Below are 20,210 nucleotides of genomic sequence, written 5' to 3' on the forward strand. Positions count from 1 at the left end.
GTCAATCCACACAGGCAAACCAGAGTAGGTTCTAGAGGGGATTCCTTAGTCCCATTTAGGACAAGCTGTATTCTCTTATAGAGCATTTCAAACCTGAAAACAGTACCAGGTGCAATGCGTGAACTCTTACCTCATTCACCGAACATGGTTACTGGAAAATCAAAACTGCTGTCATAACTTTGTTTGATTTGTACATTGATTGTTTGTTTGTTGGTTATTATTGTTAGTGTTGTTTTATGTACTTAACTTATTCTAATTTATTAGGGACCATCAATCTGCCCATGGGACTAAAGATGGAAATTAGCCACTGGTTATAATTCCCTATAAGTCCCTATCTAAACTAGATAAAATCGCATAGCGGTACAAAAATATGACCGCCGCCAGTCCTGTACATCCCTTCCGCAAAAATAAATCACACTTCAATTTGTCTCCATATTTTTCCATCCCCACTCTTGAAACTTTTGTGTATGCTTATTTGGCATGCCTGAGTGTAAAAGGGGCTGCACAGAAAGTACCCTACTGGTGCTGAAAAGGTGAATAGATTGTAGAATAGCCAAAGAAGATGTAGAATTGTTATAAAACCTTTTAAAATCTCTAAACAATCACAAGTAGGGCAGTTCATCACAGTTCATCCATTGCAACTGATTTGATGAAAGGTCACTTACACCTGTAGGCTACATTGTATTTGGGAAAAGCAAAAGGTATCAGCATAATGTTATTTATTTATTTTTATGTATTTATAAACAAAACCATCTCTGTCAGTTCCATGCCGCTTTCAACAGCTATCAAAAACAAAGGTCATTTTTGGATGGATGGATTTTTTTGTGAATGTTTCTTCTTCTACATAAGATTTTAGTCATCTTTAGTTCATGTAATACTTTTATTGTCAATGCACAAATTAAGTAACAGTAGTCTGAAACGCTATTGTTAATGCAATAAATTAAGTAACAGTAGCCTAGTCTGAAACGAAATGCTGTTTTACATCTAACCAGTGGTGCAAATAACTGACATGTTCAAATGGGCCTTGATGAAATGCGCCGCTAGACTGTTCATACACATTTTAACGGGCCAAAGTTGAAGAGCTTTTGTCCGTTATTGTTAGTGCAAATATAGGCTGATTCATGTTCCCTTGCATTGTTTAACTGAGGTCCATGGCTAGTCTGGCTTTCATCAGACCAAGCTCAATCTTTTAAGAAATCAAAAATAAATAGCGGGGCAGATCAGGCTGGGTTCACCCAGCCTAGTCCATAGGCACCTGATATTGTTTAATTTTTCCGATTGAGATATACACGCCTGGCTATTCTAAATGCAAAATGCATCAGGGAGTTATGACAAAACGGTAACTAACAAACTAGATCCTAATACAAAGTTGTTAGCTTCCCTAAGCTACAGGTAGATTATAAGGTAGGCCTAATGACAACATAAATTGTCAATAGGCTATGCTGGCTACACAAATAAAATCTCCTTTGAAACCAATGGCTTACGCCTTTACAGTATCAAGCGGACTTTAACTGTCATATCGCGGGCTTAAAGTTGTAATAACATTCACGAGCTCCATGAGTCAAGGAAAGCCAATGAAGTAGCCACTTCTAAATGGGACCCACTACACAGTAGCTTAAGGTGTTTTGCTAAAGCAGCCATAATGAAATGAAGGTGTCATTGTTTGATACTTCACACACACGCTTTTTTTAATTTCACAGACTACAACTACCAAGCTGTAATCAAAGCACATCGATTCCCCTCTCACACCCTGCACGACTTAAAACAAAATAAACAGGCGCCTCAGTCTCACGATGTATAGGCAAACTGTATCAGACCGGTGTAACGTTGGTAAATCCCGTAACGCTGGTAAATCTTCCATTGCACAGAATGATTTTGTAGCACGCGGCAATAAATGACAGTCGAAAGATACAAACAGTGCTGCTATACATTTGTTTGGTATAACCGCATTTATAGTTTTCTACAAATGCAATAAATCAAATGCCTCCATCACTCAACCAACGCTAACGGTAACATTACCTAGGTCCTTATTGATATTACAAGATTAACGCATCTGCAGTAAAACCAAGCATGTCCGATAAACATCCTGAGATTTATTTCGCTTCAAGAAGAAATGGGAATTACACTTCATGTGAACATCGCCCTATCCTTATTAGATGTTCGCCATGCGTAAATTACAGTCCTTGTATGAAGCGCCCATTGTTTTTTCCAACCCACTTTTAACTTCCAACAAAATTACGCCTCACTGCAACGATGCGCCATCTAGTGGACAAACAATAAATCCACCAATACTGAAAAATGCAGCCATGATGATGATGATGAATATTTATTTTGGCTTTCTTTTAATCCTACTGATTTTCATTTTTTTACCGGGGCAAATCACAAATGAGTGATTATGAGCCAGGTTGATGTGGGCCCTTGAGACCAACATACCATAAAAGATTCACAGAGAACTGTGTCTGCCCTACCCTCCTTTCGGGGTCCAGTCCAGCTGGGGCTGCAGATGAAAAACTAAAAAATGACGGTTCCATGCTATCCATGTGGGGGTACATGCCCACCAAGTTTTGTGTACCCGGGTCTTTCAGTGTCCCAGGAATCCTTGTTGGTGTACGCCACTAAATGTACACATAAATTATTTTATTGTAAGGCCCCCATGAACGAAAGTACACAAAACTTGGCATGCATTCAGAGGGTGTCATAATGATCCTACACTTTTAATTTCGTGCAGTTTTGACCTTGTCAGCCAGAGATATTGAGATGAAAACACCTAATTTTTTGCTTTTTAATTTTTAACTAGGTGGCGCTATACATGAAATAAGTGGTAATGGGATGGGTTGACATGCCCCTTAAGACCAACATACAAAAAGGTGGACCCCTAGGCCCTATGGTTCTCGAGATATTCACAGAAAACTGTCTCCGGCCACCTACAGGCCAGTTGGTGTATAGTAATATAAATTAATTTATTGTGTGGCCCCCCATGAACAAAATTCCACGAAACTTGGCGTGCATTCAGAAGGTGTCAAAATGATCCTACACTTCCAATTTCGTGCAGTTTTGACTATGTTAGGTCACAGATACCTACAATTACAACACCTCATTTTTACTTTTTTGTGTTTAACTAGGTGGCGCTATACATGAAATTAGTGGTTATGGAATGGGTTGACATGGCCCCTTGAGATCAACATACAAAAAAAAGGTGGTCCTCCTAAAGCTTACGGTTCTCGAGATATTCACAGAAAACTGTGTCTGCCCTACCCTCCTTTCGGGGGGTGCAGTCCAGCGGGGGCTACAGATCAAAAACGAAAAACGATGGTTCCATGCTATCCATATGGGGTTACATGCCCACCAAGTTTTGTCTACCCCGGTCTTTCAGTGTCCCGGAATCATTGACGGAAATTTGGACATGCGCGAAAAAAAAAAAAAAAAAAAAAAAAAAAAAAAAAAAAAATCTGATTCAAACCTATATGACCGCCAAGCTTAGCGGCGTCATAATAAATAAATTACAAATGACAAATATCCATGTTAGTGTGATTTACTTTAATGACTGCATGTGAAACAGGGTATCAGCTGTGAAGCCCTGACAGATCCCACTAAAGCAGATTGCAGCATTCTGGTGAGTGGTGACAGATAGAAATCAGAGGGGAAGTCTTACGTGTTATTGTATCCCGGGTGGTCTAGGTCATGACAAACAGCGGCCGTCATCAACACCCCCAGGTCTGTCAAAGTCAGCTTCTCCTGCGGGAAAAAACACACACCACACACCAACACATAATCAAGGCAAACACACAATCACACCAAACCAGATTTTCCATGCCTTGCTAGTTATTAAGCTGGCATTCCTTGGGGATTCAGTTTTTCCACTGACTGCCATTCTGTGAACATAATTGCTACTGGCATCATCTTGGGAGAAGTGTGTGTGTGTGTGTTTGTGTGTGTATGTGTTTTACGCACCTGGAGGTTAAAGAAATAAATAGAGTTCTGTGTTTTTTTTACCTCCAGAGAAGATAAATCAGTAGGGTTTTGTGTGTGTGTGTGTGTGTGTGTGTGTGTGTGTGTGTGTGTGTGTGTGTGTTACCTGCAGGTTGCAGAGGTGAATCATGCCATACATCATCTGGCTGACACAGAAGCAGTGGCGGAAGTTATGGAAGGGGTTGTTCCTGTAGTTCTCCTGGATGGCTAGCTACCAGACACGAACAAAATGGCAAACATGTAGTGCCGGCTAACCACTTCACATCAGCAGTATAAAACAAACATCGCCACACCTCTGAGGTCAGTGGTTTGGGAAACATAAGATGGAAATGTAAGATGCTCAAGAAAGTGTTATCTCAGTATGATTGATATTAAAGGTAGAGCTATCTCAGTAGGATATATGTTAAAGGTAGAGCTATCTCAGGATGATATCTGTTAAAGGTAGAGCTATCTCAGGATGATATCTGTTAAAGGTAGAGCTATCTCACAAGATATTAAAGGCAGTGCAAGCTCAGCATTTTATATTTAGGGACCGTTCGGTATTTATGGAATGGACCACCGGAGGAAAATAGGGGAGGGTCATGTCTTTCGGGGGGTCATGTCGGAAGGGTTGTAGCAACAAAGTAGCCTACTTTATTCACGCCTAACAGCCTATATTACAATAATTTGGACAACTTTACACAGCCCTAAAAAGGCTACATTTACCTTGGGCTTACTTTTAGTATACCGTGTAACGTTAAACAGCGTGCATGCTTAACATTAGTAAAGCATACTTGTGCTTCATTCATCCACATCCAGCTCCTAACGTTTTGCCAGAAATATCTACCAATTGACCTTGTTCCTGCCCAATCTCTAGCTTTGCTGTCTCCATCCTTTCTGTTTTTGTTGTTTGCAAAAATATATAGTATTTATTGGTAAACAGCAACAAGTGCAATTTGTTAATCGCTGTCATTATCTCTCTTGCGCAAACAAAAATGTGTTACGTTCCAAGTAGCTTATTGCATAATTCTGCTTCATAAAGTTGAACAAATACATTTGCTTATTTCACAGAAAAATATAAATAGCCAGTTTAGGGTCTACAGTGCAGAGTTGGTTAGTTATGGTAGGCCAACTTGGAGTGAACATACAAACAGGGGAAATTCTTTCTCTAGTAGCTGAGTAGCCTGATGGTAGGCAGGTGCGCATGTAGACATACGGCCGAACATGCAAGCGCCAATGAATCGTGCTCTCACGACAATCACGCCGTTAAACTTAAATAGGTTAACATCAGGGCTTAATTTGAGCCGGAACACGCTGGAACATGTTCCAGCACCTCCGACGTTGGATCCGGAACCTTTTTTATTGAATCCGTCAACTCTTACGTCAATATAAAAAACAAATCGCCTAAACGAAAAATAAATAAATTACTGTTTGTGTAGTGTTCAATGTTAATATCTTTCTTATTAGTCTTTAGAAATAGGGGAAAGACCAAACAGGATACAACAAGCTAATCGAGGATTAGAAAGTGCTTTATCCACAATATTGGCCACAGGAGGGTGACGCGCCGTTCAATAAATAACGAACAGTCCCTTACATTTATTCATTTATCCAAAGTGACTTCCCTATGTGTTACATATATCAAGACAAGGGGCCGTTGTACCAACAGAGCAACTTGGAGTTAAGTGCCAAGGACACAAAGGTGTAATCCAGGAATTGAACCCACAACTTTGCTGGCTACTACATGCTAGCCCAGCTCCTTAACCACTATGCTACCACAGATGATAAAGGTAGTGTTATCCCAGTATGATATAATATAGGTAGTGTTATCTCAGTACAAGATGTTAAAGGTAGAGCTATCCCAGTACGAGTTCAAATGTGTCATTTAGCCTATAGGTATTATTTAGTGGTTCAAATGTGTTATTTTATCATTGAAATGTGTTATTGTTTTATGGTTTAAAGTCTTAACATGTTATTCAGTGGTTCAAAGGTGTTGTTTATTTAATGGTTCAAAGCGTACTCTCACCAGCCAGCGCTTGAGCGTGATGGGGTTCATGTTGAACTCCTTCACCAGCCCGAGGTCGTGATACATGTACTCCAGACAGCTCAGCATCTGCAACAGCCATCAAATAGAAATACACTGTGTGTGTTAAACTGTTAAAGCCATCAGACAGAAAGACACTTTGTGTGGGTTAAACTGCAACAGCCATCAGAAAGAAAGACACTCTGTGTGTGTTAAACTGTAAAAGCCATCAGACAGGAAGACACTCTGCTTGTGTTAAACGGCAAAAAGCATCAGAGGTGTGTTTCCATTAACATTGAAAAAGTGCAAATCTAAAATGTGAAATGAAAAACGAGTAATGGAAGTATAAGTATATATACTCTTTTGATCCCGTGAGGAAAATTTGGCATGTATCCCAATCCGTGAATTAGTGAAACACACACAGCACACAGTGAACACACAGTGAGCTGAAGCACACACTAACTCGGAGTGCTCAACCATTTTCCCCTGCCCACATTTTTCCTACTGTCAGGGATTGAACCGACAACCCTTCAGTTACAAGCCCAAAGCCAAAATACGGAAATACGCAAATATCGCTTAAACTCACAAATATTGCAAATATCAGGATTATTTTTAGAGTTTGTTTGAGGTGACGACATCGGTGCAAGTTCAAGCAATAACAAAATACAAGCATTTATAATGTTAAATGTGGACTATGCGTATGCCCTCTCAGAAGCCTCAGATGCCCTCCCTTAACATTCTGACCCCCTCAATTTATCTACCACAGTTTTTGGTGGATGCAATTGAAGATACACTGTCAAAATCAGATTTTGGGAGATCAGTTGTTACATTTATCTGAAATGAAAATGGAGAGACCATGGACCATCTGTCAGAAACATAGATTGATAAGACAGTTTCTTAACTTTTTTTAACTTATATTAACCTGTGTCTTTTTTCCCCCCATCTTGTGTCTTTGTGTATCTTGGGCTAAATATGTGTACCTGACTGCGAGACAAGTTTCCCTTTGGGACAATATGCTTAAACTGAACTGAACTGAACTGAGAAGATAAAATCATATTTAATCACATTGTTCCACTTATTGAAACACTGACCATTCACAATTGTGCTTCGTTTTTTGATATATATTTTTGGGGCTTTTTATGCCTTTAATCAGATAGGATAGTGGAGAATGACAGAAAGCAAGTGGGGAAGATGGTTGAGGAGGGATCCAGAAAGGACCAGGGTGGGAATCGAACTTGGGTCGCCGGTGTATGGTGCAGGTGCCCCAGCCTTGTGCTTTGTTGAGAAAATATCGCTTTTATTTTGCGCATTGCTGAAGTGGTACAGTCCTCATTCAAGATGCAGATAGATTGTAAGTGGAAGCTTTTTCTCAGTCTCTCAGTACTGGCTTTCAGGCAGCAGTAATGTTTCCCAGAAGAGGCTAAAGTTGGGATGACTGGGGTGAGTTGGGTCTCTGATTATTTTCTTGGCTCTGGATTGACATCTCCTGGTCTAAATGTCCTGAAGATAGGGTAGTGTACTCCTAGTTGTGTCTGGGAAGAACTTTTCCCCCAGTTTTTGAGTGTCTTACTAATGCAACATACATTTCTGTGCATCCAGCTTGCTCTCTCCATTAACTGCACTCCAATAAAGATCATGTGACATCCATTGTTAGAATAGTGAGGGCTTTCCTCGGAACAAAAAAGTGACTGTGACATGCACTGCCTATATTTCTACACAGGAAAGTTGCTGACATATTAACATCATGTGATGCAACCTTAAATAGAGAGAAAGATTGAAGGGTGCATGTTTGTGCTAGCCTAGAAATCTAGACGCGCCCCTAGCGGCAGCAAATTACATTTGCTGCCAGGGCTAGTCTAGCAACTCTCCGTTGGCTTGTGAGCTCCAGAAATCGAAACTCAATCAGGCCAATGAAATCGTGTATAGAGTCGTTAGGTGGGCTTAACATAATGATTGATGGCAGAGTTGCAACGGTTTGGCTTGAATTCCCTGCTACTTGAAAACAAATAAGATGGATGTTGCTGTTGGGGAACAGTGTGACACGAGTTTAGCTTTTATTAAGTTGGCAAACGTTTGAACTAGCCAACTAGCTCCGCTGGTGGGAAACGCATGAGACTCATAGCGCTGCCGCTGTCCTATTGTGTGCAGAGGGAATTTGAAAGACAACTGATTATCCTGCCCCTCGGACTGAGCACTGCGAACGGTGAGTGCCCAGACCCTACATTTTAATGTGGGTCTGGCTCATCAGGCTAGGTTTGTGCTTGAGTTGTCTATTCTCTCTCTGCTGGAAATTACAGCATGATGGTCATGTGTTTTTATCAATGAAGTGACCATGTCTTGTCACTTGTTATCGTCTAGAAACAATGTGATTGTGTATGATGACGAGTAATCGTGTATGAGATGGGGCCTCTGCCAAGAGAACTTTGGATTTGCTGCGGGAACTTAGCGTTGCTGGTAGTGTGGTAGTTACATGTGGTAACATGTGTCAGAATTACCATCCCCCAATCGTAATGAAACCCCCGATCACACTTTTCCTCACTGCTCAGTCTCACCTCATTGTGTTCCCAGTGCCAGACATCAAAGGTGGGCTTTTTCAGAGCCTCGATGGTCTCCTGAGAAAGTGTGTACTAGAGAAAAGACAGCAATGAGAAGCATGGGCCTGGGAAACTCAGGAGCTAATACATGCTAACACAAAGCTCAAATAAAGATAACACACAGCTAACACTGTTAGCTGTGTGTTACTCTGTGTGGAGCTGTTCCTCCACACATGTGATCAATGCCTCGCTAACCTCCGGCACATTTCCAACAGCGTTCAAAATGGACCGGGTAACACCGTTACTTAAGAAAGCTTCTCTCAACCCTGCTCAAGTCGAGAACTACCGCCCTGTCTCACTACTGCCTTTCCTATCCAAAGGCATTGAACGAGCAGTCTCCAAACAGGTCTCTGACTTCCTTTCACAGAACAACCTTCTGGATCCAAATCAGTCTGGGTTCAAAAGCGGCCACTCTACCGAAACGGCTCTGCTGTCTGTAACAGAAGCCTTAAAGAAGCCAGGGCGACCGCCGTCATCAGTACTCATTCTGCTTGACTTATCGGCTGCCTTTGACACGGTTAATCACCGTATCCTTCTCTCTATACTGCTGACATGGGAATCTCGGTTCTGCTCTCCCTGGTTTGAATCCCACCTCACAGGGCCTTTCGTTTAACGTATCATGGCTTGGTCAGCTATCCCACCTCACCATCTCACCACAGGGGTCCCCAGGGCTCAGTGCTGGGCCCCCTCCTCTTTGCTATCTACACCACCTCCTTGGGACAGATTATCCGTTCGCCACGGCTTCTCATACCACTGCTATGCAGAGGCGACACACAGCTCTATCTGTCCTTTCCACCTGGCGACCCCCTGGTTTCAGCACGGATCTCGGATTGCCTTTCAGACATAGCTACATGGATGAAGGCACACCACCTCCAGCTGAACCTCTCAAAGACTGAACTGCTGGTCATCCCAGCTAAACCTACCATACACCACGACATCAACATCAAATTTGACTCCCTGTCTGTTTCACCCGACCAGGACTGCAAGAAATCTAGGAGTTGTTCTTGACAACCAACTAAACTTCTCAGATCATGTTGCCTCAGTTAAGCCGGTCATGCCGTTTAGCACTCTACAACATACGGAAAAAATCAGGACTTACTTGACTCAAGATGCTACCCAACTTCTGGTTCAGGCAATAGTCATCTCAATGACTCAACTACTGCAATGCCCTCCTGACAGGTCTCCCAGCCTGCGCAGTGAAACCACTTCAGATGATCCAGAACGCAGCGGCGCCTGGTCTACAACCAACCCAAAAGGGCACATGTTACCCCGCTGCTCATCCAGCTAAACTGGCTACCTATGGCGGCCCAAGATCAAATTCAAGTCTCTAACGCTTGCCTACAAAGTAGTCTCCGGTTCTGCTCCCACCTACTTGAATGCCCTCATACAGACTTACACTACCTCCAGACCGCTGCGCTCCTCTGATCTAACGGCGCCTAGCTCTACCACCGGTACGCTCAAGCCAATCCAAACTTTTCTCATCTGTTGTTCCTCGTTGGTGGAACACACTGCCAGTTCCTACAAGGGCAGGGACATCCTTTTCCACTTTCAAAAAACTCCTGAAGACCCAGCTCTTTAGAGAACATCTACTCTCATTGCAACACTTACAACAAGTCTTACTGATCCTAGCACTCACCAGCCGTTTTAAACTGACAAGTAACTGTTAAAAACAGCACTCACCGACGCACTTATTCTTACTGTACTCTAATGTTTTTTTTTAAACTGTCCTAAAATTGTGAGAATTGTTCTAAAACTTACTGTTTACCATGTTGTTAGTCGCTTTGGTTAAAAAGCGTCAGCCAAATGTAATGTAATGTAATGTAATGTAACACAAACATAGCCTACGGCTAACACAACTCCAAGACAAAGTTAACACAAACCAAACCTAAGGCTAACACAACCCCAACACAAAGCTAATACAAACCTATAAACTAAGGCTAGCACAACCCCAACACAAAACTAACAAAAACCTAAACGCAAAACTAACACAAACCTAAACGCAAAACTAACACAAACCTAAACGCAAAACTAACACAAACCTAAACGCAAAACTAACACAAACCTAAACGCAAAACTAACACAAACCTAAACGCAAAACTAACACAAACCTAACCTAAGGCACACAAAAGCAACAAAGAGGAATATACAGTACCTTTGGATAGCTAGGGACGTCACGGCGAGGAGTTAGCTTCTTCCCATCATCTGAGAAGTTATACCTGCACGGACAGTTCACCCTGAATAAGAGACACAAGACATAAGGTTAGTTACTGTGAAATGTTCTCCTTCGAACTGACCTCAGTTCAGATCTGAGTGTAATGACATGAGTTGTGATTATTGTTGTTGTTGTTGATGATGAAATTTGCACCTTCCGCCTGCTCTGGAGGTCATCTCATCACGGAGTTTCTTGAGATCGTTCTTGCATTTCTCGATCTCTACCACCTTCAAGCCTTCCACTGCAACACAATCATAGCCTTCATCACATACATGACAGTAAAATGTTAAATAATATACAAACATGAATGTAAAACCACAGTGCTGCTGATTTTTAAACCACATGCATTTTTTGAGTGGTCAACACTTACACTCCACTCTCTTTTCAAGCATGGCTAGCCTGTTGGTCACTTCTGTTTTCAGCTCATTTATTCGGAAAGCCCTGCAGAAAAGAGAACATCTGCAACACACTTTCACCTACTGCAACAGTAATCGGCTATTGGTAATGGCTAGTTTTGGCTGAGTTTTGGTTCATTTGTGGCTCTTGTGCTTTAATCAACAGCAATCACACCAATCTTGTTGTTCATTGTTTTATTCAACTTTGAATATGAAAAAGGCACTGCAATAACAAACACTCTCATGGTAAACTGCCTTTGATCAAGTTAATGTAGTTACAGTAACACATGGAAGTCACAAGTCAGATGTAGCCATTACTTGCTGAACTGCTCAGCCACCTGGGATAGAACATTCTGGAACATGTCCTCCTTCTCTGCAGAGAAACAGAACATAGAGGCCTTAGAACACAGAACCACTTTGGTCTTGAATCTTGTCTTAGAACATGTAACCATAAAGTGGTCATAGAATGTGTAATTAAGGAGTGAAGTTAGGACATGCTATCACAGGATGGTCTTCAAACATCCATTCACAGAATCTTAGAACATGCTACCACAGAGTGACCTTAGAACATATTATTTGACCACAGAGTGTTCTTAGAACAAGTAATCACAGAGTGGATTTAGAACATATGGCATAACAGAATAGCCTTCGAGCAAATGGTCTAGGTAAGCACAGAATGGCCTGTCATGACAGTGGAGCAGGAGGACGAAAGGCAGAAGAAGAAAGTAAAGCTTTAGAAATAAGTGCAAACTCTCTACCTCCAAGTTGTCCAGTTGACAGGGGCACCACCTTGTACAGGGAGCTGCATGTGGAGAGGAAACACCGTCATATGAAACAGGAAGTAATAAAAGGACTCACTTAAGTCCATATTTTCATTGACACAGTGGAAGAAGCAAGACACCTACATTTGTGGGCCCATACGATCAGCGGAACATTCAGTATTTTCAAATATTTTGTGACACAATATTTTCAAGATTCAGTGAATTGTAAATTGTTACAACTTTGTACTTGTATTGTTATATGCTGAAGCCTGAATATACCTATTTTAAATGGAGATATTCAAAGAATAGGTTTAGAGAACATGGCAGGGGCAATTAGAGAAAATGGCGGCCAGGTTCACCTATAGTGTGCAGACCTACCTGGGGGAGTTAGTTGGCATGGTGGGGTCAATTGAGACCAGGGCCCCCTCGGGGTCTACCATCATGATGGCTGTGTTCCTGCAGACACACACACACAGAGACACAGACACACACACACACACACACACACAGAGAGAGAGAGAGAGGTCATTACACTAAACATCATTTAGACATCAGTCAAAATTACACATTACAGAAGGCCCTTTTTTTGCAGGGGGGACAATATCATTGTAAATGAAGTTCAGTATGAGGGGAAGTGAAGGGCAGTGAGAGGTCGTGGGCTCTGACCTGGGTATGTTGGAGGAGGAACAGAGGAGTTCTTTAATGTCACATGGAGAACAGTGACGACTGAACACCACCTGCAGGTGTGAGACATGACACGAGTCAGAATTACATTTGAAGACACACACAGAGAAACACACACACACACACAGGATAGTAAAAACTGGCTTTGTCCAGAGAGAGAGAGAGAGATTCGAGTTAACACTTACGCCTCAAACACACACATACACACTCACCCTCACATACACACACACACAAAGACACTCGCCTCACACCACACACACCAAAATAAACAGATGTCCTGGACAAGTGTTCTTGTAGCCTGAGCATTTCCAGCATCCTGAACATGAGTGGGTAGATGTCATGTCCAGGTCTACCCTCGAGCCACTCAGAGGCTGTCCAAGAGTGTGTGTGTGTGTGTGTGTGTGTGTGTCAGCCTGGAATGGTCACTTCTGGACCCTTATCTCTAAGCCAAACGCTTAGAGCTTATGAATTAAACATACACACCTGCTCCACTTCTTTTGCCAGTCTTCTGTCTGAGCTCAGATGAAGTGATACATAAGTAGGCTACAGATTCATTTTGATGAAAAGACGAGAGGATGTCTAAGGAGATGCCTTTTGTATGTATGTGTGTGTTGTTCGCACAGTATTCAGCATGTTTACATCACATTGACTTCACTTTACCATTCACTTCAGTATTGACACACACACACACACACTCACAGGCACATACACATACTGTATGCACGCACGCACACACACACACACACACACACACACACACACACACACACACACACACACACACAATGCACACGGGCACACACACACACACACACACACACAAGTGGTATGCTACTTCCAGGTGTCCTTAGGTTGGTCCTGACAGCAGCAGCTGTGAAATGTCCTTTCCCAGGGGATATTTTTACAGGCACGTGAGAAGCCTACTATTCATGGAGAGTCCACAAAGACCAATCATGTACAGATTATAAGAAGTAACAGCTAAGAAGTACAGATAAAAAAATATACATTTTCCTTTCTATTTATACATATGTCTCATGTATGTTATTATCATGGCATTACTATTGTTTGTGTATAGTGTTTGTTGTGAGTGTTACTGTTTAAAAATAAAAAAAAAAAATACAGTAATTTCCTGTGTGGGAAAAAGCAACAAAACCATATTAATACCATTTTAACTACCCCCGTGTATTATTAACCTCATAGCTGAAGAAATTTTGCAAAATCAATGTATAAGCCGCGGCTAATAGTTGGGAAATTACGGTACATAGACTTTTTAAAAAATGAAGGCGAATAACAAGTGTGATCATTATTCTGTACAGTAAAGGAATACTTTAGATGGCCACAGTGATAATTTAACCTTACCACACTACATGTGCTCTTAGATGAATATATAGTAATTTTATGTGTATTAGCCGCATTGTGTAAAAGCCGCAAGGCAGTGTTTTATGCAAGTTAAAAGAAACAAAACCATATCAATACCATATTAACTGCCTCTGTGTATTAACCTCATAGCTGAATAAATTTTGCAAAATCAATGTATAAGCCGCAGCTAATAGTTGAGAAATTACCGTAAAAATGAGACAATGCCTTGAGCTTGTATGGGATTTCCAAGAGAGAAAGCGACAACTGAAATATGTCTTAGTTATTCTATATGTACTTTACTTTTTGTAACTTTTTTTTTTTTTTTCAAATTTTTATTTCTATAAAAAAATTGAAATATGAAATATGCTATATAAATAAGTGTAGGCCTATATGTCAGGTTAAAAAACATTTTTGACAAATGAAGGGACATGAAGCAGTAAGTAATGTTTTTTCTTGAAAAATCAACTTTAAATGCAATAGAACAATGCTAGTAGAACGCTAAATGCAATCTTCACAATGCTAGTAGAACGCTCCATTGACTTGAATGGGATTTCCCAACGTTCTACAGTAAAATAAATTAATGTAATTACCGCTGCAAACATAATTACCGCTGTCAATGGCAACGGGTATTATGCTGCTGATCATATCACTCCGGAAGTATTCCGGTCACTTCTTGCATTTGAACTTCATTCAAAAGTGAAAGCAGATTTTGTTTCTCAGCAAAAGCCACGACGAAACGGTAACAAATAAGTGTAAAGAGACATATCGTGGAGTTTATTTTTTCGTTTTGGCAAGTAGCCGTAAAATAAGCGGGATAATAACGCCGGTCATTATGGGAAAATAAGTCCCTTCAGGGCGAAACAAGACCCGCCCTGTTGAGACTTATTTTCCCAATAATGACCGGCATTCTATACATTATCCCTTACTTATTACACGGCTCTTCAGAATGCTGCAGAAAGTTCCATTCACATGAATGGGCCTTCCCAACGTTCGGGCCTATGTTAAATCTATATAAATCACCGGCAAAGTATATAATCACCGCTGTCAATGGCAACGGGTTGATTAACGTCTTTCATATCCCTCCGCAAGAATTCCGTTCGCGCAATGGAATTTCATTGAAAGGGAAAGTAAGCTAGTAAGACGTTGCCACGCAACACCTGAAACTGTCAAGTTTCTTTTTAAAGATTCATTGTGTTAGATTTCTTTTATCGTTTTTGGCAAGTAGCCGTGTAATAAGCGGGATAATGTATTGTCCGCCGGTAATTATCAGAAAATAAGTCCCTTCAGGTTGAAGCAAAACCCCTCCGCTGCGCGACAGGGTTCTGTTCTCCCTGTCGGGACTTATTTTCTGATAATTACCGGCGGACAATACATTATCCCTTAATTATTTTTATAACTGAATTTATGAACATTCCAGACACAGTGATGACCTCATAAGAGGGACTCCAGCAAAGTTTAGCATAGGGGAGAATGGGTTTTAACTGCATTTTCTTGTACACTGATAATGACATACCAGTGGTTCATAAGCATGAGCTTGACTGGCAGGGACAAAGTAAAGACAAAGAGGCTACAACATTTAGGTAAATCATGGCCATCAGTGAGAAATTGATTAGGGGTGTGAGTAGGATCAGATCACTATTAGTATGTATCATGGCTTCAAAATGGCTGTTGTGTAGACATACACATAGGCTTTCATATACAACAAGTTAAGTAGAATCAGTAAGCAAATTAATAGTCAGTCTATAGCTAACATTAGTTGATAAGCAGATGGATATATAAAGAGCAAATGTGTGGTAGCCCATATACACTGATGGGTTTATAGTCAGGTCTCTAAAGCAGGAAGCATATATGCCCATGGTTGGCTGAACACAGATTAATGAGTTTCTTACTGATTCTACTTAGTTTAGGCTAAATATGTGATGGCAAGTGACAACTGGCATTTTCAAGCATTGCTACTTACCCATATCCTCTTCATCACATTTTAAGATCAATAATGGTTGCCAGTAAAGAAAACATGTATCAGGATATTTTTTATGTCAGGCAGGTAGTAGACTCTAGCATGACATACATTCAAGAAAAATCACTACTCACTACTATCTTGCTTCATGTCCCTTCATCTGTCAAAAATGTTTTTTAACCTGACATTTACACTTTAACGTGCCTTGCCTTGAAATATGTTTGAATGTTTCTGGGGGATGACAGCAGCTGCTCACCTTCTGGACTTTTCCATCCACGTCCAGATAGATGGATTTTGGGGTGTAGGATGAGGAACTGGACCCCATGGTAACAGCCGTCCCTCTATAGCCCGATTAAGGACCGGTTGTGCCCCTGTTCCACCCCCAGCAGGATGCCCCCGATGCCCCTGTTGCTTTCACCCTTCTCTCTCTTTTAACTGCCCTACCGCCTCTCTCTCTTTCGGAGTTCCTCTGCTCGGGGGTATTTGTGTTCCTCTCCTGCCCTCTGCTCCTGTCAACACACAGCGGAGGGGTTAGAGTCAACTGGGCCGTGCTTGGATCATCTGACCACTGAACACACAGCACAAGGCATTAGTTAAAGGGACACCAGGCAACGTTTTCGTGTTAATTAATCATCTTCGTAAGTCGATATATGGTTAAAAGACTCATTACAGGGCGAATGAAGACTCTCTCTCCCACCCCTACTGCCTGTAGGAAGAATATCCTGTCCGCAATTAGAAAGAATATGCAAGTTCAGTGTATCCGACCCCCCGACCTTGCACAAAATCTTAGACATCGCGAGAAGCAGGATCAGTTTACATCCTGCATCCCCAGCACAGAGGCAGGCTAACGAAACGCTAGTGACTGTTGCAAACGTGTGTATAATGGAGCCAGCGAAGAAGCAGCGAAAACCCTTGACGGAAGATGCAAAGAAAAGGAAAAGAGCTTCAGACCGAACAAGGGCTCGCACACGTATCGACACGTACAGACGCTAGGAGGAGCTTCATAGAGAAAAAGCATCAAGCTTGCCTGGTGTCCCTTTAAGCGATTCACTGACATGAGTATGTCATCTCAAAATGTTAAGCTTAAAAGCTTTCGATAATGAATAGATTTTGGCTCCAACAAAAACAGAACTGACTTGCAATTGTTACGGCAGTGGCAACAGAGTTCAAGGCTTGTGTGTGGGGTTGTATTGAAAACAATGTAATCTGGTGTAACTGAATGCTGAAAGCGGAGTGTGAAGCGGACGCTCATATCACGCCCTACTGTATGTGCGGAGGACTTCAGAGTTACGTAGCTGGGCTGGGCTTGGGTCAGATCACTGAGCAGAGCATCTGTGAGAAGCTAAGGTGAAGCGATACATATGAAAGCATATATGTAGAATAATTCAAATGGCAATGCAATTTGCAATTCAATAAGACATTGCGTTAAGCAATTGACAATTTATTATGCAATTTAATAATGCAATTTAAAAATACATTGTATAAGAACGTCACCTATTACCAACCGTCCCGTATTTCCAACCTTTTACGTCTATGTGTCACTTAATATTAATTTCTATACAAACCAAGACGGCGGATTCGTAATGAAACGCAAGCACCCACACCATAAGTGTATCTAAATTAGCTATGTACCAAAAATTACATTTTACTGTGACTCGAAGAACTGTAAACAGTGTTGTCCGCTTGGAGCTCCAGTGGAATTTTGATTTGCGACGAGAATTCTCGGTCTAACCGTTGATGTGCCGTGAGAAAGGTTAGGCACCCACCAGCCCAGCATTAAACTCAGAGGGTGATAAACAAAATTTTTCAGGCAGTAAAAGCCCCGGTAAGAACCAAACTAGATTTTGTTTAACACCTATGGCTACTGACAAATGTATGGTTCATTTATCAAATGTTATTTTGAAGTATTAAAAAACATTGTTGTTTTTTTTCTAAACATATTTTCGAACGAAAAGGTTGGTAATTGGTGGTTTTACGATACAATTTTAATATGCAGAGTGGCTATGAAATCCTCAATTCAATTAGTTTTTTTTTATTAAAAAACAGAATAAAGATGGATTGAAATGCATTCCATTTTGCCATGGTACTTCAGTCTCATAATTCAAATGTCAATTAATTTCGCAATTTGCATTCAGTGCAAAAGACATTGCAATCTGTCAGCCCTCTGAACAAGGCGGGATCTATGTCACTTCCTTGTTATTTGATACAGATTGATTGTTCATTCCTCTCATCAAGGCGGGTCTTCCTTAAGTCTTTTGCCATGTGTTTTGCCGATCGAATTGCCATTTGAATTTTGCGACACACAAAGCGTGGCAAAGTGCAATGCAATCACAGGAGACGCTATTTCATTTCCATTTGAATAAAGGCACTCAAAAACTGTGGCAAAATGTTAATTATACTTTCTACCCAAAGTAATACAGAATGTTTCATGGTGGCATTGGCACTTTTGAAAAATATATTAACAAAATGCAAGCCCACCTTGAATATTGAATATCAAATTGCGACTGTCTGTATAAGTGTAATGGGTGGAATTGACAAACCCTTTCGGTAACACTTTACTTTTATGAATTCATGATTTAGCTATTAGGCCTACTTTATTCCTTAATATCTCATGAATCTTTCACTGGAGAAGATTTCAGACTGGATTGGTGTATATCTGACAAAAAGAGAATTACTGTAATAACTCTCTCGGATAAGCGTGTATTGTGCTGTCTAGTGTGTATTCAAGAATATTTATTTTTACGCTGTCTTGTATAGGAAAAAGATGTTATTGCAATATCATAAGCCAAAACGCATATTTACCCCAGCAAGATTTACATAACAAGGCAAACCGGACAAATTAACTAGCTGCATGTGACATTATACACGTATTCATTTATAATAATGATGGATCTCTTGACAGTTACATGCAACAATTACATGCACAGTACCCAATGATGCCCAGAGATGCCCAGTGATAGCCGAAATATCCAGGTAGGAAACTCATAAACATAAAAGTACCCTCTGATGAATGGAATGGCTAATTATTCTGGTATAATGGTAGAAAGGATGACTCACAGTATCTGCACTTCTCTGTCTCTGTTGACCAGGCAGGATCGTGCCAGGCGATGCAGGCGTCTGTGATAGCAGTCAGCAGGATTGTGCCAGCAATGCAGGTGTCTGCGATAGTGGTTGGCAGGATTGTATCCGCGATGCAGGCGTCGGTGATCCCGATCAGCTGAAAAGTCTCAGTGATGAAGGCGTCAGTGATCCCGATCAGCTGAAAAGTCTCAGTGATGTAGGCGTCTGTGATAGCAATCTGGCTCGGTTCAGACTCAGAATGAGAGGGGGTCCCTGGGCTGTCGGAGGATGTGGAATATGCTTCACATTCATAGCAGTTGCCAAGGGACGGTTTCTACGGTGAGAGGGTGGGAGGGCCATTTTTGTCTCCTTGAGATCTTCAGCTGCTGTCGCAGCCTCTCAGAATGCGATATATCCCTCCATTACCTGTTCTTCTTATGTCTTAAAGCTTTATTTCTTTTGGAGGAAGAGTAATGATGTTATCATTTCCACAATTTCATGCTTTCTCCCTTTAATTCGGATTTCATTAATTTGAAGTTAATGTTATCTTGCATGGTTCATGGTTGTTAAAATCCATATGTAAGACTATAAGTCTGATAGTGTTGTAGGTACTCTAGTTTGATGGGACTCAGGATGCAACAAGCAAAAGGTTAACAAAGCAGGGATAAGGAGAAACTGGATAGAGAGAGAGAAGGAGGGATGGAAAGGGAGAAGGAGAGAGAGAGGCACAGAATATCTGCTCAATACATATGTTCTACAGATATCATATAGGGCTTAGTTTACTAAAGCACACACACACACACGCTTGAAACAACTATTTAAACAAACAAAACAAATCACAAACAGCACTGATTGATGAGAGGATGACTCATTGGCTTCAGATTACCTTCTGCAATTATGTTTCTTTCCACTGCTTTTACCTTGGCAGAAATTACATTCACGGATAACCACCAATCAGAAATCAACTCTTGAGATTAATCAGTAATCAGGAGATGAGAAGGTCTGCTGATCACTCCTCTTAACTGAAGCACGGTTAGATTTGTTTTACAATTAATGTCAATGAAATGATTTTTAAACAATACTTGAATAGTCTATTAGGACTTCAAAGACTTCTTCCACTGATAAGAAGAAGAAGTACGGTGTCTATAGACCCTTTCAACAATAAAAACAAAAACAATGCTTGAACGTTCTATTTGGGCCCCAATCTACTTCCTCTACAT

At 41.1% G+C, this 20,210-nt stretch overlaps 1 protein-coding gene across 4 annotated transcripts in view; it reads right to left on the bottom strand.

Annotated features, from left to right (window-relative positions):
• pde9ac (phosphodiesterase 9ac) overlaps positions 1 to 19,263 on the bottom strand; it is a 30,338-nt gene extending 11,075 nt beyond the window's left edge. For 2 of the 4 annotated variants that reach the window (XM_048266342.1, XM_048266341.1), the window contains exons 1-13: positions 18,988 to 19,263; positions 16,187 to 16,439; positions 12,597 to 12,667; positions 12,309 to 12,386; positions 11,928 to 11,971; positions 11,488 to 11,542; positions 11,145 to 11,215; positions 10,928 to 11,015; positions 10,715 to 10,796; positions 8,521 to 8,595; positions 5,966 to 6,058; positions 4,076 to 4,180; positions 3,653 to 3,735 (exon numbers count right to left, since the gene is read on the bottom strand). In XM_048266342.1, coding sequence (XP_048122299.1) covers positions 3,653 to 3,735; positions 4,076 to 4,180; positions 5,966 to 6,058; positions 8,521 to 8,595; positions 10,715 to 10,796; positions 10,928 to 11,015; positions 11,145 to 11,215; positions 11,488 to 11,542; positions 11,928 to 11,971; positions 12,309 to 12,386; positions 12,597 to 12,667; positions 16,187 to 16,255 — 914 coding nt within the window. In that variant the 5' untranslated portion in view covers positions 16,256 to 16,439; positions 18,988 to 19,263. The remainder of the gene's footprint in view (positions 1 to 3,652; positions 3,736 to 4,075; positions 4,181 to 5,965; positions 6,059 to 8,520; positions 8,596 to 10,714; positions 10,797 to 10,927; positions 11,016 to 11,144; positions 11,216 to 11,487; positions 11,543 to 11,927; positions 11,972 to 12,308; positions 12,387 to 12,596; positions 12,668 to 16,186; positions 16,440 to 18,987) is intronic. The other 2 variants (XM_048266343.1, XM_048266345.1) reach the window with 2 other exon arrangements.
• Positions 19,264 to 20,210: the final 947 nt, after the last annotated feature.

This window comes from Alosa alosa, chromosome 16 (genome assembly GCF_017589495.1).
Source record: "Alosa alosa isolate M-15738 ecotype Scorff River chromosome 16, AALO_Geno_1.1, whole genome shotgun sequence".
NCBI lineage: Eukaryota > Metazoa > Chordata > Actinopteri > Clupeiformes > Clupeidae > Alosa > Alosa alosa.